General features: G+C 39.7%; 2 protein-coding genes across 5 annotated transcripts; one reads left to right on the top strand and one right to left on the bottom strand.

Annotated features, from left to right (window-relative positions):
• The first annotated feature begins 16,633 nt into the window (after window positions 1-16,633).
• Window positions 16,634-20,788, top strand: LOC1268694 (DNA replication ATP-dependent helicase/nuclease DNA2). Of its 4 annotated transcripts, XM_307265.5 has the most exons (9): window positions 16,637-17,007; window positions 17,078-17,214; window positions 17,271-17,490; window positions 17,563-18,427; window positions 18,491-18,896; window positions 18,958-19,375; window positions 19,436-19,629; window positions 19,723-20,368; window positions 20,429-20,788. In XM_307265.5, the coding sequence occupies exons 1-9, from the start codon at window positions 16,804-16,806 to the stop codon at window positions 20,729-20,731; spliced, it is 3,393 nt and encodes a 1,130-aa protein (XP_307265.5). In that variant the 5' UTR covers window positions 16,637-16,803; the 3' UTR covers window positions 20,732-20,788. The 4 variants fall into 4 exon arrangements, with proteins under 4 accessions (XP_061506095.1, XP_307265.5, XP_061506093.1 ...); XM_061650109.1 differs by lacking the exon at window positions 16,637-17,007 and having other exon boundaries at window positions 17,076-17,214; window positions 17,306-17,490; XM_061650111.1 differs by lacking the exons at window positions 19,723-20,368; window positions 20,429-20,788 and having other exon boundaries at window positions 16,634-17,007; window positions 18,958-19,379; window positions 19,436-19,526.
• Window positions 20,782-21,414, bottom strand: LOC1268692 (coiled-coil domain-containing protein 86). Its single transcript, XM_307264.5, has 2 exons — window positions 21,177-21,414; window positions 20,782-21,112 (listed from the first exon to the last, which is right to left on the bottom strand). The coding sequence occupies exons 1-2, from the start codon at window positions 21,323-21,325 to the stop codon at window positions 20,821-20,823; spliced, it is 441 nt and encodes a 146-aa protein (XP_307264.4). The 5' UTR covers window positions 21,326-21,414; the 3' UTR covers window positions 20,782-20,820.
• Window positions 21,415-22,183: the final 769 nt, after the last annotated feature.

Here is a 22,183-nt window from a genome sequence, read left to right as displayed (position 1 = left end):
CAGGTGTATTCGGTTTCACGTATATCGAAGCGATGACTAAACCCGAACGTTTGATTTTTATTGCCGCAACTTGTATGTATGGGTTAGGAGCGATGATGTCAATTTGTTCGTAGTTGAGTGTGTTGCGAATAAGCACTAGGCTTCCAAAACCCGTCCTCTCTGTTTTGAGCAATGGCGTGAAATTGAGGTATCTTTATTGAGTTGAATGTGTTGGTGTTCAACCACGTTTCTTGTAGGTATGCTACATCTATTTTTTCTTTGAGGAGTAATTCTCTTATCTCGTCTTTATTATTCTTCCATCCTTGTATATTGGCTTGTAATATATTGAAAGCCTTTCATTATATTGGTAGATGTAGAGGATTTGAATTTTTTATTTTTTTTGTATATGAATCTTTTCTAGTTGAAAATTTCGAATTTTTCGTTGTCTGAATTTGGTTCGTGCATGTCTGTGTCTGTTATTTTGGAGTCGGTTGTTTTTGTGCATTTATTGATTGTAGAAGTATTGTTAATCTCTTGAACGTAAATGGAGTCCTTTGACCCGATAGAGGTATCGGATAGGGCATCCAGATCGTAAATGATTTCTGTGTCTTTAGTGGTATTTGTATTTATATTGTTCTGTGGAGTGGTGAGGCTGTTATTGATGTGTACTTTTTCTGTTGGTAGGTTATTTATTTCTGTGTTTGTGTTTTGGTTGTTTTCTGTAGTTTTGGTATCGCTGTTTCTGCTAGTGGATGGTTTTGGTGATGGAGCATTTGTCTTTGTTTTGGTCTTCTGTGCGTATGAGTGTTCGGTTGTGTATATTTTTGGGATGGTTAGGCATTGACGTCTCCGTATGCGTTTGGCTTCTCCATACGTAATTCTGTTCTCTGTCTTTATTTTATTTATTTCAACTTCGTCCAAGAAAACAGGACAGTTTTTGTCCAGCGTGTTGTGGGCCTCCCCGCATGACACGCATTTTGTTTCCTTGCAAGAAGTTTCATGTACCGGTAAGCTGCAATTAGCACATGTTTTCTCGTTCTTGCACCATTTTTTGTGTGTCCTAGTCTCATACAAGTAATGCACCTCATTGGCCGAGGGATGTATAGTTCAACCTTTACAGGGTACAGTCCAAAGTCCACCATGCGAGGTATTTTGCCTGAGTTGAATGTGATGATTGCCGTTCGTGTGTTTTTCAATTCGTTATCTATTTTTCTTTTGAGGATATTGACCTCTACGACACGTTGCTCGCTCAGTCCCTCCATTATTTCATCCTCCGTCATGAATTCTGTGTCGGGGCATCGGATTACTCCTTTGCTTGTATTGATGGTTGGATGTTCTTTTGTTATCACATTCACCTCGCCTCGACCGTCCGTTAGTTTGTTTAGTTCTTTTAGTTTGTTTGCCTGTTTCTTGTTGGCTACTTTAATTAGTAACTTGCCCTCTCTCAGCCGAGATACTTTAAGGGCTTTAGTGCCAATTGCATTTTCTATTTTTTTTGATACCAAAAATGGGTTCACTTGGTTCAAATCTCTGTTTGAATTAATTGCTTCCATTACTAAAAAGACCTCTTCTTCCGTACACTCGTTCCCAATAGCTAGTCTTTTAATATTTTTTCCCATTTTTCTTTTGGGCTCAATTAGCCCCTCCAACAGCTCGTAATAATTCCCGAGGGGAATGCCCCCTCCCGGGTCCTGGACCCCCATGTCTCCTACCTTGTGACCACCTCTTGTGGTTTTTTTTCGCTTTTCCCTTGTGATATTTTTTTTTTAAACAGCTCCGAACCTGAGGTGAACAACACTTTTTTTTTGGCTTTCGCACACTTGTTTCAACCGTCACTTTAATTTGAACCCGTCTATACTCTTCAGCTGCCAACTGTCGAATGAATGAATTAAAAATATCAGGTGGTGGATTTTAGTTCATTTTGACAATTCGTCACTTGACGTAAGGTCCCCAGGATTCAAACTTTGTTTACATTTATTAAATTTGTTCATATTATTTATCTATCCCATTTTTTCGATTAAATATTCTTTAAAAATATATTTTGGACTTTGCGAGTTCTTATTCAATATTAAAACATAGATTATAGTGTGTTACTTTGTGTTATTCCGTGAATTTATTTTCTATTATTCATTGGATTTTCGACATTTTTGATAATAAAAACTAAGAAATAATTATGTTTTTCAATTTTCATAATAATTCCTCATTATCTACGAGCCGCATGGACAATTTACGTGAGATTAGAACTCTTACTCAAATGGTTTTAAATTTTGTGCATAAACAAATCATCAGATCTTTTGTTAATATATCTCATTTTTTCGTTAAAATCAATAAACACACAAAAATACACGTAATAACAAAGAAATCTGTTCTATTTGCTAAACTTAGTGTGCGGAAATCAATGGTTAACGGTTTTAAAATGACGTAAAGTCCCTCAACTATGGCGACCCTCCAAGGCCCTAATCCACCACCTGATATTTTTAATCCACGTTGGGTGTGGCCACGAGAAAAGCTCTTTTTTGCAGTTGACAAGCAATTTTGACAAAGTTGAAAAATTTTTCAACATTTTTTCAGCTCCGTGGCTACGCGCTATGTGAATTTACCGACTTGACTTTTAATTACTTTTAAATGTTTGATTTTAAGCTCCGTGTCTGTGCTCCATCGGATGCGATTTTATCGGAAGGCCTGTCAAAATTTTATATGGAATTTGACAGATAACGTCGGACGTGCGATTTCGTCGTACGACGGAATCAAAAAAATTTGATTTCGTCGGACGCCGCATCCGATTTTATCGGTCAAACTAAATGTGTGGTGTTTTGTAGGAACAATCTCAACTTAATTTTTCATAATCGTTATATTATTAAAATAATCCAAATAATCGCAATATTATACGAAAAGCGTTTGACAGCACGTGCGATAAAATCGCATGCGATGGAGCACAGACACGGGCCTAAATAACTAAATAATACCTGCAACAGTAGGGTTACCAAGTAATAATCTTTATTAGCTTTCTAGACTCCATGACGGTTTTATGTGTTTGCAGAAAGTGAAGTAATAGAAAATGTTATTTTTTAAAGTATTGAAACATCCTTTAGCGCGCGGGATGGTTACGTATTCCGTCTTATGGCCCACAGCCAATTTAGTGCAGCAAAGTTTGGATGGACGAAGCTATGGTAAGCCAGCACAAATGACATGGATCCGTAGGAATTAACCTGTGATTTTTACAGATGCTTTAGACTTTGTTCAGAGTTTGAGGTATGGATTATACGGTACATTTTACGTTGCCCCGACGATCTATGGATGGGTAAAGATAACCAGCATCATGTGGCCAAAAATTAATTAAGTACGTAACTGCCATGATCAAAGCTATTATCGAGCAAGCTACATATGGGCCATTTGCTGGCATTAGTTTTTTATATATTATGTCATTGACCGAAGGAAAGACAGCTGTAGAAGCAGTAAAAGAAGTAAAATTGAAATTCCCCACTACATATACACCCAGTCAGACAGCCTTCTGTTAATTTACCCATTCGAGCAGTTTTGTGTCTGTTATAACAGTAATTTAAGAGCAATTTAGCGGTACGAAGTGTTGTCGTTTGTTGTCAGTAAAAAGATATAAATTAGAACAAAAAGAGTATTGTTTTAATGATATTTTAGTGGAAGAAGACATCGGCGGCGTGTTTAAAACTGAAAATGTAAAAAACAGCCGAGAAATTGCATTTATTAGTTCTATTTGTGCACCACCTTCTCCAGGTGAAGCGGCTGTTCAAGTCGAGTTTGCTATAAAAAATTCATTGTAATCGTTTGTTAAAGTTAAGGAAAATGATTGAATATAACCATTAAACTGTAATATAATAAATTTCGTGTTATTTATTAACAATTTAGCCGAAAAAAATAAAAACAAAATAGAGGAAGGAATAGGATCTGTCAAAACTGCTCGAATGGGTAAATTAACGACTGCTAATTTACCATTAAATTACTCTTAAATTACCGGTTATTTAGCGGTAAGATAGGGGTAAATTAAGTCCGATTTGTCTGACTGGGCAGTAGGTCTTGCATTTTGGCCTTTTATTCAAACAATCAATTTTGCTTGTATACCCGAACGGAATCGTGTGCCATTTGTTGCAACCTGCAGTTTCGTATGGACAGTTTTTCTAGCTTCTATCAAAAATAACTGTATTTCGAATCAAAACTAACATCTGACGAAATAAACAAAACTGCAACGTAGCAAACAGAAAACTTGTGAAATATTAATTAAATGTTATAGATAGGCTGATCATACGTACCGTATTCCGGGACAGTCCCAATTTCAAAATAGAAATTTAATGTCCAGTCGTAAAAAAAAACCCCGGGTCCGTGGCAACACTTCCGTTCCGTAGAACAGTACTCGCCACCCTACTAGCAAAGGGAATGAAAAAGTGTGCGACTTTCTGGCGAGGAGCATGTTGAAGCAGGGAGAGACGATTGGAATTACGCGGAATTACGCGGAGGCGCGAGCGTGTTTTGGTTTCTACACAGTTTTCGCACGCAGTACGGGTAAGAAGAACATAGGGGCAGGGGTACAAATAAACGCATCACAACACCAATGTTTGGGTGAGACGGTGATGGTGTGAAACGCTTCTTGCTTCAAGCTCTTGCGGTTACAGCGTTGAAGGCAACAACAACAACAGAGAATAACGCATCGCGTAGAAACTAACACACCGTTCGTGGGTATGTCAGGAGGGGGAAACAACGGGAAAAGCTTAATTCTCTCTCAGCGATGCCGCTTGGGCTTGTTGGTTCTTGCTCTCTAGATATATTGAGCGGGAGAAAAGTTTTCGATCGCTTTGCTCAGCGGGCTGAAAGTGAACGTGAACATGTTTCATTGTGTGAGTGCGAAAACTGTGTAGAAACCAAAACTGTTGAAAGTAGGCAATTTCCTACCCCTCAAATATAACGCAAAGCGAATTGTCACTTGGGCAGGGAAACATTTCACCAACACTGTAAATATATGTAAGCGATTCATTTCCGCCAATGTGTTTCGTACAATAAACACACACTTAAATACGACTGCGCAAGTGTCCTGCTATTTCTCCCTTCCAACAGGTTATGGGCCAGGGGAAAGTTCCAAGAAAGGTTTCTCGGAAAGTTTAAGTCGTGTGTGTAGAAGTTAATCTTCTGTTTTCTGGCGTGAATCGATAAAGGTCCAGTATGGCAGATGCCGGAAAGTTTTCGTTTGCCAGGTTGAACAACCAAAACTATCAGGGCTGGAAGTTTCGCATGGAAATGCTTATGATTCGCGAAGAGCTCTGGTACGTGATCGACGAACCAAAGGTTGAACCAGTGACGCCACAATGGATCAAGGATGATAAAAGGGCTCGAGCAACTATTGGACTATGTGTTGAGGAAAACCAATTCAGCATAGTGAAAAAGGCAGATTCGGCAAAGGAATTCTGGGAAAAGCTGCGTGAGTACCATGAAAAGACTACCGTTACCTCAAGGGTGTCCCTATTGAAGAAGTTGTGTAACCTGAACCTGGGCGAAAACGGTGATATGGACCGCCATCTTATGCAGGTTGATGAACTCACAATTGCGGGACAAGCAATGGAAGAATCGCTTAAAATCGCCATGATTCTGCGTAGCTTGCCAGAATCATACGGTGGCTTGGTTACGGCGTTAGAGAGTCGCCCAGATAGATTTAACCATGCATTTGGTAAAGTCCAAGCTACTAGACGAGTACGAGAGAAGAAAAGAGCGATCATGTGGTACGGTGAGTGAAGAAAAGGCCACGAAAAGTTCCACCAGACAACCGCCCTCAAACAAAAGAGTTTGCTTCAGCTGTGGTAAGCCGGGCCATCTTAAAAGAAACTGTCGTTCCCGTTCTGATGCACAACAAAGCGACAGAGTGAGAAGGCCGAGAGAATCGAAACAGAATGGCTACCAAGCCGAGTGTAGCAGTATGTGTTTTATGGTGGGAGAAGCACACCGTGATGTGTGGCTCATCGACAGCGGTGCTAGTTGCCACATGACGAACAACATGCGTTTCTTCAAAGAGCTGTACAACACAAAAGGACCGAGCGTAATTTTGGCGGATGGTAATGTTGCGGAAGCAAGCGGTTACGGTCATGGATTACTGCGCTGTGCAAATGGAAATGGCGGCGTGGTGGAAATAACACTGCAAAATGTGTTATACGTTCCGTCGTTAAAAACGGGACTCATTTCAGTGGACAAAATTACCGCCAACGGATTTTCAGCGGTGTTTAAGGCAGATAGTTGCGAGGTTCGCAATGCGGATGGAAAATTGATGACTGTGGGGACGCGTTCCGGTTGTTTATACCAGCTACAATTAGCTGAAGCATCGAGAATGGCTAAGGAAAAGGAACATAACAGCAATTGCTTGCATTCGTGGCATCGGCGACTTGGACATCGATACCTAAATATGATCCTAAGGATGGTAAACGAGGATTTGGGCACAGGAATGAAGTTCGTCGACTGCGGTATTCACCAATCCTGCGAAACGTGTATGGAGGGTAAGTCAGTACGTAACCCTTTTCCTACAGCAACTGAGAAGAGATCGACGAAGATTTTGGACCTGGTTTACACTGATTTATGCGGTCCAATGCGTACGGCTACACCCGGGGGAAAGAGATACACTGGTGGACATAAAAATAGGAACTTTTTTCTGTGACCGAAAGACATAGTTCTTGTCAGAAATATTTGGTAGCCCTGAAAAGGACTGTTTAAGTGGTTGTTGGAAGGAGGTGTTGCGGTGTTCCACTAAGCGAAAACACATTCTAACGGTCAATCTGGTGACCGTTATTCGCTATCACTTCCTGACAGCGTTTGGCCATATCGCCGATGAGATTACGGCATTCGTTTCTGTCTATGCGTTCCCACATAACCTTGCAGCGTGTCCATAGATCATCGGCTGAACGTGCAGGCTGGTTCTTAAGCTGACGCTTGAGAGTTGACCACAGATTCTCAATCGAGTTGAGGTCAGGAACGCAGGCCACGGTAGAACTTGCACATCCTGGTTTGCCAAATAACATTTAACTGTTCGCGATGTGTGCTTAGAGTCGTTATCATGCTGAAAGATGTAATGCTCTTCGTCTCCGAAATGTTGTCGGGCGTATGGCAACATCTTACGACAAAGTATTTTTCTATACCCTTTCGAGTTCAGTGTCCCGTTGATACGGAACAAAGGACCCGTGCCGTGCCAGGAGAAGCAACCCCACACCATTACGTGGCCGCCTCCGTGACTAAGGGTTTTTATCGTATTTTTCGGATGATACGCCTGCTTAGGAAAGCGCCAGACGTATTTAATGCCGTCCGAACCATCCAGATTGATTCTGGACTCATCCGAAAAAATGATTTTGCTCCACCAAAAGATGGATGCAGCTAAATGTTCTTCGGCAAACCGAATGCGCGCTTCTACGTGGTGCGGCTGCAGCTTACGAACCTTCCTCGGTCTCCGGGCACAGAACCCAGCGGCGTGTAAACGGCGAGACACCGTTTTCGCCGAAACTTGCAAACCAAGCTCCTGCTTGATACGAGTGCAAGTTTTGAAAGGATCCGCCCTGATCATCTCAACAATCCGCGCGTCAACGTCGGCCGTTGTTTTTCGCGGACGACCTGTCGATTTACCCGTAGCCTCGCTACGAATGGCGTTGTCCACAAACGTCCGCGAACGGCCGAACGCCTTACAGATTGTCTTGATTGGCACGTTCTCACGATACAGCCCCTGAATGTGTTTTCGTTCCTCTGGTGTGCAGTGCTTTCCGCGACCCATGATGATTTTGTGGAATTTTTAAACAGCAACCTTTCACCTTGACCACTGATGGAAGAATGAAGCACAACACGGTTTGGCTCTCCTTTTATACTGCCGCAAAACGCTGCCGGCACTCAAAACTCAGATAAGTAGCGCACCAAAAATGAGAGTATAAAAGGCAAAATTCGGCTATTGCAAATTCAGTACGCCTCGAACTGTTGGCGATGACACACCTAGTGTATGCAAAAAAAACACACAAAATTTTTTTTCCTATTTTAATGTCCACCAGTGTACCTGATGACGATGATAGACGACTTCAGCCGGTATACCATCGTGTATTTGTTAGAGAGGAAATCCGAAGCAGCTGAAAAGATAAAGGAGTATGTTCGTTACGTGGAGAATCTCTTAGCACGCAAGCCAGAAGGAGTTGGTGTGTCGTCTGCGGAAGAGCATTTACGGACTGAAACAATCGGCTCGGTGTTGGAACGAGAAGCTGTCGAAAGTGCTTGGAAAGCTGGGGTTCATAGCGAGTTCGGCCGATCCATGCTTGTATACGGCGAACAGGAGTGGTGAGACGGTGTATCTCATCGTCTACGTCGATGACATTCTCGTGGGTTGTAAGAGCGAGAAAATCATAGCTGGCGTTTATGAACATTTACGAAGGCATTTCGAGATAGCTAATCTTGGTCATGTAAAATTCTTTTTAGGATTGGAAATTCGAAAAGAAGATGGTGTATACAGCATCGGGCTAAACAACTACATTAACATGCTAGTTAACACCGTGGGGCTTGTTGAGGCGAAGACATCAAAGACACCAATGGACCAGGGTTTCCTGAAGGACACAGCTGACACCAAGCTGTTGGAAGACAACACCAAGTATCGATCCGTTGTTGGAGCAATACTCTACATAGCTGTTTGTGCGCGACCCGACATAATGGCAACGGCCACTGTACTAGGTAGAAAGGTTAGTGCCCCAACGGAAAAAGACTGGACGGCAGCCAAGCGTGCGGTAAGGTATCTTAAGGATACCAAAGATTGGAAGCTGAAGATGGGTGGAGAGCATGGTGTAACCGACTGCGGTGACTTATTCGCGTTTTCCGATGCGGATTGGGCAGGCGACTCTTCATCACGGAAATCAACAACCGGTTACGTGGTGTACTTCTCAGGAGGAGCAGTGTCCTGGGCTAGCCGTAAGCAGAGCAACGTTACGTTATCTACGATGGAGGCTGAGTACGTCGCGTTGGCCGAGACCTGCCAGGAGGTACTGTGGTTGCGTAGACTCCTTAGTGATTTGGGGGAAGTTCAGCATAGCGCAACAATAGTGAATGGAGACAATCAAGCTTGTCTTTCATTTGCTCTATCGGAGAAATCCAGCAAACGCTCCAAACATATAGAGACAAAACGTCATTTCATACGGGATCTATGCCAGCGAGGCGATATTAAGTTGAGGTACTGCCCTACTGATAGCATGAATGCGGATATACTAACTAAGTCATTAGGAACGGTAAAGCACAATATGTTCGCGATTCGTTTGGGATTGATGAGAGGTAATTTGAGGGCTATTAATTGAGGAGGAGTGTTGAAAGTAGGCAATTTCCTACCCCTCAAATATAACTCAAAGCGAATTGTCACTTGGGCAGGGAAACATTTCACCAACACTGTAAATACATGTAAGCGATTCATTTCCGCCAATGTGTTTCGTACAATAAACACACACTTAAATACGACTGCGCAAGTGTCCTGCTATTTCTCCCTTCCAACAAAAACACGCTCGCGCCTCCGCGTAATTCCAATCGTCTCTCCCTGCTTCAACATGCACCTCGCCAGAAAGTCGCACACTTTTTCATTCTCTTTGCTAGTAGGGTGGCGAGTACTGTTCTACGGAACGGAAGTGTTGCCACGGACCCGGGTTTTTTTTACGACTGGACATTAAATTTCCATTTTGAAATTGGGACTGTCCCGGAATACGGTACGTATGATCAGCCTATCTATAACATTTAATTAATATTTCACAAGTTTTCTGTTTGCTACGTTGCAGTTTTGTTTATTTCGTCAGATGTTAGTTTTGATTCGAAATACAGTTATTTTTGATAGAAGCTAGAAAAACTGTCCATACGAAACTGCAGGTTGCAACAAATAGCACACGATTCCGTTCGGGTATACAAGCAAAATTGATTGTTTGAATAAAAGGCCAAAATGCAAGACCTACTGTATATGTAGTGGGGAATTTCAATTTTACTTCTTTTACTGCTTCTACAGCTGTCTTTCCTTCGGTCAATGACATAATATATAAAAAACTAATGCCAGCAAATGGCCCATATGTAGCTTGCTCGATAATAGCTTTGATCATGGCAGTACGTAAATTAATTTTTGGCCACATGATGCTGGTTATCTTTACCCATCCATAGATCGTCGGGGCAACGTAAAATGTACCGTATAATCCATACCTCAAACTCTGAACAAAGTCTAAAGCATCTGTAAAAATCACAGGTTAATTCCTACGGATCCATGTCATTTGTGCTGGCTTACCATAGCTTCGTCCATCCAAACTTTGCTGCACTAAATTGGCTGTGGGCCATAAGACGGAATACGTAACCATCCCGCGCGCTAAAGGATGTTTCAATACTTTAAAAAATAACATTTTCTATTACTTCACTTTCTGCAAACACATAAAACCGTCATGGAGTCTAGAAAGCTAATAAAGATTATTACTTGGTAACCCTACTGTTGCAGGTATTATTTAGTTATTTAGGCCCGTGTCTGTGCTCCATCGCATGCGATTTTATCGCACGTGCTGTCAAACGCTTTTTCGTTTAATATTGCGATTATTTGGATTATTTTAATAATATAATGATTATGAAAAATTAAGTTGAGATTGTTCCTACAAAACACCACACATTTAGTTTGACCGATAAAATCGGATGCGGCGTCCGACGAAATCAAAATTTTTTGATTCCGTCGTACGACGAAATCGCACGTCCGACGTTATCTGTCAAATTCCATATAAAATTTTGACAGGCCTTCCGATAAAATCGCATCCGATGGAGCACAGACACGGGCCTTAAAATCAAACATTTAAAAGTAATTAAAAGTCAAGTCGGTAAATTCACATAGCGCGTAGCCACGGAGCTGAAAAAATGAAGAAAATTTTTTCAACTTTGTCAAAATTGCTTGTCAACTGCAAAAAAGAGCTTTTCTCGTGGCCGCACCCAACGTGGATTAAAAATACAGGCGGTCCCCGAGATACACGGTTAATGGGGACCGAAAACGGCCGCAAAATACCGCGTACAGGCGGTCCCCGAGATACACGGTACCTCTTATACGCGAATTCGGAGATACGCGGTTTTCAAAATTTGACAGTTCTTTGAGCAAATTGTACTGATTTGACACATCCATTGTGAAGTACCAAATAATTTCCGTATTGATTGAATGTAAAATACCATTTGAAAAGGTTTAAAACTGTTCAATTCATTAGAAACATATCAATGGTTCTGCACGAAATTAGTGATATTTTGGCTGGAAATCACGAGATTCGACTTACGCGGAAATTCGAGATACGCGGTATTGCGGCCGTTTTCGGTCCTCAATAACCGTGTATCTCGGGGACCGCCTGTATCTCGAATTTCCGCGTAAGTCGAATCTCGTGATTTCCAGCTGAAATATCACTAATTTTCGTGTAATTTTGCAAGTAAGGGGTGGTTTTAGTCACTTTATGAATTATTTGATATTATTCTGACTGAATATAACTGTTTTAAACCTTTTGAAATAGTTTTTAACATTCGATCGAAACGGAAATTATTTGGCAATTTGCAATTGATGTGTCAAATCAGTACAATTTGCTCAAAGAATTGTCAAATTTAGAAAACCGCGTATCTCCGAATCCGCGTATAATACGGACGTCACACGAAGCGTAAACTTTGGCGTAAACTTTGGCGTATGAATTTCAGCCATACAACCCTGAAATCTTTTGACAGGAAGTTTACGCTCTCCCATACAAATCAAGCGTAAACTTTTTGAGTTTACGCCTCGTGTGACGTCCGTATAAGAGGTACAGTGTATCTCGGGGACCGCCTGTATCAGGTGGTGGATTAGGGCCTTGGAGGGTCGCCATAGTTGAGGGACTTTACGTCATTTTAAAACCGTTAACCATTGATTTCCGCACACAAAGTTTAGCAAATAGAACAGATTTCTTTATTATTACGTGTATTTTTGTGTGTTTATTGATTTTATCGAAAAAATGAGATATATTAACAAAAGATCTGATGATTTGTTTATGCACAAAATTTAACCATTTGAGTAAGAGTTCTAATCTCACGTAAATTGTCCATGCGGCTCGTAGATAATGAGGAATTATTATGAAAATTGAAAAAAATAATTATTTCTTAGTTTTTATTATCAAATATGTCGAAAATCCAATGAATAATAGTATAAATTCACGGAATAACACAAAGTAACACACTATAATCTATGTTTTAATATTGAATAAGAACTCGCAACGTCCAAAATATATTTTTAAAGAATATTTAATCGAAAAAAAAGGGTAGATAAATAATATGAACAAATTTAATAAATGTAAACAAAGTTTGAATCCTGGGGACCTTACGTCAAGTGACGAATTGTCAAAATGAACTAAAGTCCACCACCTGATATTTTTAATTTTTATCCCAAGGTGGATGGGCCGCACCAAAAACATACACAAGAGCGACAAAAGGCTCCAACATCTGAATATCATCGATATTTTGTTTAAGAAGCACTAACTAGGTACATAAATCAATTAGAATCATGCATTTTAGCATTATTATCATAACCAAAGTGGGTTCATTATACAGGTGGGCTTAACCCAAGGATAATGTATTTAGAAGGTTGATTTTTATCGCTTTTGCTGGGCGACATGGTGAGGGAACATTTGTCACTCTCTGCATACAAATTTCATTACCCCGCACCAGCCCTCCCCCGCAGAGCCCTGTCATTCGTTCGTCCAATATGGCCTTCCCGCCAAACCTATAAGCCCACCTAGTCCCTATACCCACTTTGATCATAACAATGGGTCACAACTGCGCCAAATAGCTGTTTGTTTACGTTTTTTCATGAACGTCAAATTTTGTCAACTTTTTTCAACTTTTTTTCCTGGCTGCTCCAGGTCACAAAATTTTGACAAAAGCTCAAAAAAGTGACAAAAGCTCACATTTTGAAAAATTTGTCAGCATTTTGTCACTCCCGTGGCCTTTCGCTTACATATTATTGTGAAATTATGATAGCTTGAAAAATAATACTAAAGTCTATACAAAACAAAGGTCGATGCATAGCTCGAATTGGTCCACCATTTTGAAAACTTGGTTTTGACAGTTAAGCAGCGGTCTAACCGTATTAATACACGATGCGCAATCTCAGATTGCGCATATATTCGTTTTATCAAAACATATGTCATTTCGCGTAGCCAACCCTGAGCTATAAACGTCATTTCCATACATTTTCAGCAAAGTGGGTTTATTATACAGGTGGGCTTATCCCGAACAATTTGACAGCCGTGCTGTAGAAAAATGAAAACGAAATGACAGGAGGGGATTCGATCATTTGTTGATGTATGCGTGAGAATTCCAATGGCTGTTTTGGTTGATGTGTCGTAGTGTGGGTGAAAAACTACGTATCACAATCGAATCCCCTCCTGTCATTCGTTCGTCCAATATGGCCTTCCCGAAAAACCTATAAGCCCACCTAGTCCCTATACCCACTTTGATTTTCAGATTGCGCCAAGATTGCGCATAAATTTTCAAGATTATATGTCCGAGATCAAGGACCGTAAAGATATCAGGTCAAGTTATAAGCCCGTTTTGACAGCTAGGTGGAAGAAGAATCGACGAAGAAAACTGACAGTTAGTTTTCCGCTTTTGACGAACGCTTCAAGTTCTCGAAGAAAAATTTCCATTTTAAATCACGGACTGTGTTCTAATAAACTAAAATATTCACCCAAATTGATCTCCACCAAATATTGACCATGCAAAACGTAAACAATCCATCAATACATATACAAGCGGAAAACCATCTGTCAAAATCGGAGCCCAGGGGGGGGATCGCCAAAAGCGCTATAACTACACCTCATTATACATTCCACCTTGGTCCGAGATATATAAATTTTTTTTGACAGATAAATATATCAAACCGATCCGTTTGACAGATAAATATATGCGCAATCTGAGATTGCGCATCGTCTATTGCAAGGTGTTATAAATGACAAGGTGAAGTTGTTCAGAGCAAAATGACATTTCTCGACTTGACATTTCTCTTCCGGGGGCTCCGGTATAAAAATCGGGGAGGGCTGGTGCGGGGTAATGAAATTTGTATGCAGAGAGTGACAGATGTGCCCCACAATGTCGCCCAGCAAAAGCGATAAAAATCAACCTTCTATATACATTATCCTTGGTCTATTGCTACGGTAATGTTGTTGCGCACCAAAGTGGGTAGAAAGGAGGTGTCGTCATGTAGAACAATTGGGCATCGAGGCTTTAGAAAAAAACACAAAACCAGGATCGACGGCAGTTGTCAAATGCGACGAATGTTGCTGGTATTTGGATATGATAAATGAATTGTTTTCGTTTAATAAACATTTGTTTAGCACTAAAAATTTGTATTTTCATCCACACTCTATAAATCTGCATTTTACAGGTTATAATGCAGCTGCTGCCTGTAAACAAATATCGATGGCTGTTGTCAAACTGAATCTCAAAATGGCAACATGCCAAACGCAAAGAAGACACCTCCTCTATATTCCACCTTGGATGAAATTATTGAGGCTTTTCATCCAGCTGTCGAAACTTTCCCACGTTTTTTTTTTCAAAGTCTTTTACCCACGGATTGTAAAGATATCAGGTCAAGTTATAAGCCCGTTTTGACAGCTAGGTGGAAGAAGAAAACTGACAGTTAGTTTTCCGCGTTTGGCGAACGCTTCAAGTTCTCTAAGGAAAATTTCCATTTTAAATCATGGGCAGTGTTCTAATAAACTAAAATATTCACCCAAATTGATCTCCACCAAATATTGATTATGCAAAACTTAAACAATCCATCAATACATATACAAGCGGAAAACCATCTGTCAAATTCGGTGCCCAAAGGGGGGGGGGGATCGCCAAAGCCGCTATGACTACACCTCATTATACAGGCGTCCCCCGAGTTACGACCCCCTCGAGTTACGACGATTCGCAGATACGACGATTTTGATTTTGACAGTTAAAAGTTGTCATTGACAAGAAATTGATGTATTTTTTTTTTTGAATTTCTGGGCTGATAACCGTTATACATACATTTCCAAAGATTCCACAACTACCCTATCTTGAATATCTATATTATGTATGGCTTTTAAAATATAATTATTACATTATCGAACATTATTTTAAATAAAATACACGATATAATAAAATCCAACTCTTCAACTTCGGTTATAAATTTTATATTCATAGATATTCGACATACGACTTTTTCGACTTACGCCTTGCTTTGGGACATTTTTTCAGTCCCAAATACAGTCGTATCTCGGGGGACACCTGTACATTCCACCTTGCTTTTATTCAAGGTGGAATGTATAATGAGGTGTAGTTATAGCGCTTTTGGCGATCCCCCCCCTGGGCTCCGATTTTGACAGATGGTTTTCCGCTTGTATATGTATTGATGGATTGTTTACGTTTTGCATGGTCAATATTTGGTGGAGATCAATTTGGGTGAATATTTTAGTTTATTAGAACACAGTCCGTGATTTAAAATGGAAATTTTTCTTCGAGAACTTGAAGCGTTCGTCAAAAGCGGAAAACTAACTGTCAGTTTTCTTCGTCGATACTTCTTCCACCTAGCTGTCAAAACGGGCTTATAACTTGACCTGATATCTTTACGGTCCTTGCTTTTATTGTATTAACGGTGGTAGCAACGCTTTTTCGCATGCGATTTTATCGGACGGCCTGTCAAATTTTTATATGGGATTTGACAGATAACGTCGGACGACGAAATCGCACGTCCGACGTTATCTGTCAAATCCCATAGAAATCTCGTCCGATAAAAGCGCATCCGATGAGCGTTGCCACCGCCCTAAAGTAAGGGCGGTGGCAACGCTTTTTCGCATGCGATTTTATCGGACGGCCTGTCAAATTTTTATATGGGATTTGACAGATAACGTCGGACGACGTAATCGCACGTTCGACGTTATCTGTCAAATCCCATATAAATCGCGTCCGATAAAATCGCATCCGATGAGCATTGCCACCGCCTTAGGGCCGTGTCTGTGCTTCATCGCATCCGATTTTATCGCACGTGCTGTCAAACGCTTTTTCGTATGATATTGCGATTATTTGGATGATTTTAATAATATAACGATTGTGAAAAATTAAGTTGAGATTGTTCCTACAAAACACCATATATTTAGTTTGACAGATAACATCGGATGCGGCGTCCGACGAAATCAAAATTTTTTGATTCCGTCGTACGACGAAATCGCACGTCCGACGTTATCTGTCAAATTCCATATAAAATTTTAACAGGCCTTGCGATAAAATCGCATCCGATGGAGCACAGACACGGGCCTTAAGGTGTCTGTGCTCCAGCGGATGCGATTTTATCGCAAGGCCTGTTAAAATTTTATATGGAATTTGACAGATAACGTCGGACTTGCGATTTCGTCGTACGACGGAATCAAATTTTTTTGATTTCGTCGGACGCCGCATCCGATTTTATCTGTCAAACTAAATGTGTGGTGTTTTGTAGGAACAATCTCAACTTAATTTTTCATAACCATTATAATATTAAAATCATCCAAATAATCGTAATATCATACGAAAAAGCGTTTGACAGCACGTTCGATAAAATCGCATGCGATGGAGCACAGACACGGGCCTAAGTCCGATATGTCTGACTGGGTAGATTTCACCACCCGATCTCTTTAATTCACCTTGGTTCCTACACAGTCCCTGGCTCAGGCGTATTAATTTTGGCGGACAATTTATTATGTTCAGTGGCGGGATAAGTTATTGTGATACGATTCTTCTAATTGTTCATTTTGTTTATCTCATCAACTGATCAACTGATAACTCACTGAAAGGATGAAAAGGAGATGTACCTCAAACAACGAATCTCCCAAAATTGATGCGGGATTAGAGGCGAAGTATTGGAAATTAAAAGTTTCTAATGTCGTTACCAGTGTCGAAACGGCATCGAAAGAATGTTCTGATAACGATAATAATGTCTGTTCTCTTATAAATTGGGATGAAGAATGGCACGATATGCACTGTAACACTGTACATCAGGTAACGATTTTGTTTGTTTAAGTAATATTAAACCTTCACCTTTTTTTACCGTATGAATATTCTTTCATAGCACTTCACTTTAGACCTATCTACATGGAAAAGATGCAGTGTCTTGACAGTCGACCAACTTGAGAATGGAACCATTAAAGTATCATTGCAAGATTCTCATTCCGAAGAAAAAGCTATTTGTCAGCTTTTTCCTCCTTGGTAATTACACACAAAGGAATAATCAACTGAATTCAGCAAGGTCTCCTATATTACAGGAATATGATTCAATGCATTACTCACGGCTTGATAGTATCAGTGTTGGCCATGAAAGTTAGTCCATCATCAAGCCATTTTGTAGTCAACGCAGATTTCGGATTTTTTGTCACGGATCCTGATAGACTCGTTTCAGGTACTACTGTAGTGGGATCATTGTTCTGTCATCGGCGCGGAGTCTTACAGGAGCTGTTTCGTATGTCAGAATCGGAGAATACACAGGTTTGTACGAAATTACTCATCACTAATTACATATTTTAATGTAGTTTTCTTTTTATCTGTATTCCACGTTAGATGGTTATTGGAACCGTGGTGCATTATATTTTCCAACGGTGCCTTTTGGACAAGTCTTGCAAATTACTAACTCATGTAGAAACTATTGCAAAAAAAGTTATGAAGACTAAAAAGGTTATCTCATCTCTTTATGAAGTTAACTTAAGCACGAAGGAAGCGTTCAGTTTACTGGGTCCATATCTTAAAGAAATCGAGACGTTCTTAAACAAACACTTTAATCACAGGTCTATACAAACTGATACTGAAACAATTGCCATCTGTGAGGTTAATGATATCGAGGAAAATATTTGGTGCCATCATTTGGGAGTTAAAGGCAGAATCGATGCAACAGTTTCCGTATCAAGTGATGCGACAAAGAAAACGTTTGAAATTATGCCTTTAGAACTGAAAACAGGTCGAGCTAGTTATTCATTTGAACATCTTGGCCAGCTGGCGTTGTATCAAATGATGATGAATCTTGTTGGACATGAGGTAAACGCTGGATTACTCCTGTACTTGAAAGAGGGAAAATGTAGTCGTGTAACTGCAAATCGTAACATGAAGCGTGATTTGATCATTCTGCGAAATGAAGTTGCACGGTCCCTAAGCAAGTGGATGGTAAAAGATAATATAACTCAAAAGGGATCGTTGGCGATGAAGCCCACTTTACCAGACCCTATCAATAACGAACGAGCTTGTACCAAATGTCCATATAACACAGTTTGCATAACATTATTGAAAAGCGAACGTGAAGGCACCTGTACAAATTATGGATTGTCAATACTTGCAGAAGAAGCATGTGGTCATCTAAGAACTAAAGACGTTGATTACTTCATTCAATGGTCCGGTCTTATATACTTGGAAACTCATGACGAGACAGTACAATGTAAGTAGAGAGCTTAAGCGCCAGCACCAGACAATTAAATTAACCATATTCCACCGTTCTCAGCGCGCAACGTACAAAACATGTGGAATTCATCCCCAAAGGAACGGGCAGAAACGGGAAGATGCATTTATGGGCTGATTTTAGTCTCTCCTGTGCGTATCGTGGATGACTTATATTTTCATACTTTCAAATTAGAAGCAGCAAGTAGCACATTACCTAAAGCTTTGGATACTTTTCAAGTTGGTGAATATATTATATGTAGTACTTCTAAACGGATTGCCGTAGCTTCTGGATACATAATTAGTCATGCTAGTAACGAAATTGTTGTCTCTTTTGAACGGGACTTGTCAACTAATTATGGAGCTGAAACCTTTATATTAGATCAAAATACTCTCTATAAATCCACATTTAATTTATCCAACTTAGCATTGCTTCTCTTTAACGATGACCGTTGCTCGCAGTATCGCAGGTAAAGAATTATCACTAATTTGGCGCATGTTACGATGAATTTCATTAAAATTTCATTCTAGGATTATTATTGATCGTGAAAAGCCAACATTCTCAGATGGATTTCTCTCAAAATCTATGATTCCAAAGGCCAAGGAAATCCTGAAAAAGTTGAACCGTCACCAGAAAAATGCAGCCCTTAAGGCCGCTGCTACAAAATCCTACTGCTTATTAAAGGGTTTACCTGGAACTGGGAAAACTCAAACAATTGTAGGATTGATCAGATTGTTATCGCTCTTAGGTCAATCTATACTACTGACTAGTAACACACATTCTGCTGTTGATAATGTACTGAAGCGCCTATTGCCTTTTCAAGATCTAAAGTTTATTCGACTAGGATCATTAGATCGTATCGATCCAGCTGTAGCATCATCTGCAGAAGCTATTGTAACTGAGCATTGTGATTCTCCGGAAAAACTGAGTGAAGTATATGAACAATACGTATGTAAGAAACACGCAAACCCCGTTAGCTTTGTAATTAAATGTTGTTTATTTTTACAGAAAATTGTTGGAGTAACGTGCCAGGGAACCGGCCATCCCCTGATTAATAAACGCCTCTTTGACTTTTGTATTGTGGATGAAGCGACTCAAGTTTTTCAACCTAGCCTCATTCGACCATTGTTACGTAGCAAACGATTTCTATTAGTAGGCGATCCAGAACAACTGCCTCCTGTGATCAAATCTGTTGAAGCACGGTAATGCTTTAAAATATTTTTAATTTAAAAATTGTAATATGTTCCATCGTGTTCAACAAACAGTATTTTAAAATGCATTTATATCTGTTTCAGCTCCCTCGGCGCATGTGAAAGTATGTTTCACAGATTGGACCAAGAAGGTTCCTTTTACATACTTCCAACACAGTATCGAATGAATCGTGTCTTGACAAAATTGGCTAACGAGTTTGCTTATAACGGTAAATTAATTTGTGGAAATGATATTGTGGAAAATAACACCATTAACCTTCCGAATCTGGAAAATATACGTAGGATATATGAAGTAGAAAGGTGGCTACTGAAAATGATATCCAATCAAATTGACTTATCAGTAGTCTTAGTGGACACTGGTAACACATATCAAATGAACCTAAACTATAGAAAATTGAATGAAATATCGACTAGCATTACAGATGATCAAAGTAAAAACGCAATGAACTGCACAAACGTTTCGGAAATAGCCATTGTAGTATACGTTAGTTGGGCTTTCCTTCAAGCTGGCGTTGAACCTGAATCAATAGGTATTATTGCACCATTTCGAGCACAGGTGGAATTAATACGAAAACTCATGAAAAAATTATTTGAAAAACAAAAATACACTCGTCACTCTTCAAGTTCAAATCATAACGTAATATATACGAAGGAAAATGTTGAGCAATTGAATCATACTTGCAATATTGAAGTCAACACTATAGATCAATTTCAAGGAAAGGATAAAAAGGTACAGTATACGAAGAACACTTTTTCATGACTTGTGTCTAAATGTTTTATTTTTTCGCAGATAATACTATTTTCGTGCACAAAATCATCAAATTTATCCGATGATATCTGGATCAACAAAGGAAAAGAACGGAGCTCTCACGGTTACGAAATATTAAGCGATAAAAGCCGATTAACTGTTGCAATTACAAGAGCCAAGGAGAAACTTATCATTATAGGCGATCGATTGACCCTGGATTCGTATGCTCCGTTCAAAAAGTTGTTTAATGTGGCGAGCAAAATCAGTAACATCAGCCTTCGTGAAAAAAAGGATGGATTTGAGTGGAATGCTCTTCTTGAATTTCTTATTTTCTTATCAGACTAGAAGCAGGTTCGATGTTTCCGGATAGTAATTTAATAAAACGACACGGTAGCTACATGACGGTCCAATTGTTTATTGTCTTGGGTAATGCATTAGACGACATTTAATTTACTGATGTCCCGTTTTTCAATCATTCGCAGCTGTTTCTTTCTCATTCTTTTGAGTTTTGCAGGATTTTTGACAACTTGTACGATTTCCGACTTACGTTCATTTTCAATCCTTCTGCGTTTGTTTTCTTCGCGTCTCAAACGTTTGATATCATTTTCACGTCGCCTTGTTTCCTTTATAGATCGTGATAGTTCCTTGATATGCTTGATTTCTTCTCGAAATGCGTGTTGCTGTGATGACTTCTTACATTGTACACTTTTCTTAATAGAAGCAAATCTAAAGGATATGCAGATGTATGCGTATTATCTCTCTAAGTAGAACATCCATGTTTATAACCTACCGTAACTTTTGAGATTTCCATGTCCTACCCGATTTAGGTTTCCCTCTAACCGAGGAAGGACATGCGCTATCCGATCCATTCTCAGTTTTATCTTCATTACAATTCAATGATGACCCTTCATCCGTATGATCAAATGCAATTTTATCCATACTAAAGTTTCGTATCAACAAGAATAATTATAAATTGATCATTAGCATGGAACGTATTCCGGGCATTGGCATTTGCTACATGTCAACCAAGGAACATAAAAGAAGCCAGGTTATTGCATAGCCCTTCTGACCGTCCAAATAGACATAGAGCGACAACGTCGCGCGCAACGAAAAATAGCTCAAAATTTAAATCGCTGTAGATCAAAGTAGCATATTTGACTCAGTGAAGAAACTTGTTTTTTATTTGAAAACACACAAAAATAGGTTAAAATGTGTTCAAATCTATTTTTTTGCGTTTGACATTAATCTGGCTTGTAAAAAAAACTAGATAATTCGATTGTTTCGGATGAAGCAAAATTGTCGCGCGCGACGAGTAGCTCTGTTTGCAAAATTAAGCTACTGTTTGCCGCGCGCAGCGTCGTCGCGCGTGACGTTGTCGCTGTATGCCTATTTGGACGGTGAAAGCTGGTCAGAACAAAGTGGGTAGAAAGGAGGTGTCGTCATGTAGAACAATTGGGCATCGAGGCTTTAGAAAAAAGCACAAAACCAGGATCGACGGCAGTTGTCAAATGCGACGAATGTTGCTGGTATATGGGTATGATATATGAATTGTTTTCATTTAATAAACATTTTTTTAGCATTAAAATTTCCACCTTGGCTAAAATGCATGTTTCTAACCGTATTAATACACGATGCGCAATCTCAGATTGCGCATATATTCGTTTTATCAAAACATATGTCATTTCGCGTAGCCAACCCTGAGCTATAAACGTCATTTCCATACAATTTCAGATTGCGCAAGATTGCGCATAAATTTTCAAGATTATATGTCCGAGATATATATTTTTTTGACAGATA

This window comes from Anopheles gambiae, chromosome 2 (assembly GCF_943734735.2).
Source record: "Anopheles gambiae chromosome 2, idAnoGambNW_F1_1, whole genome shotgun sequence".
In the NCBI taxonomy this organism is placed as follows: Eukaryota; Metazoa; Arthropoda; class Insecta; order Diptera; family Culicidae; genus Anopheles; species Anopheles gambiae.
The sequence above is the reverse complement of the archived record's forward strand: the minus strand, read 5'-3'. Positions and strand labels throughout refer to the sequence as shown.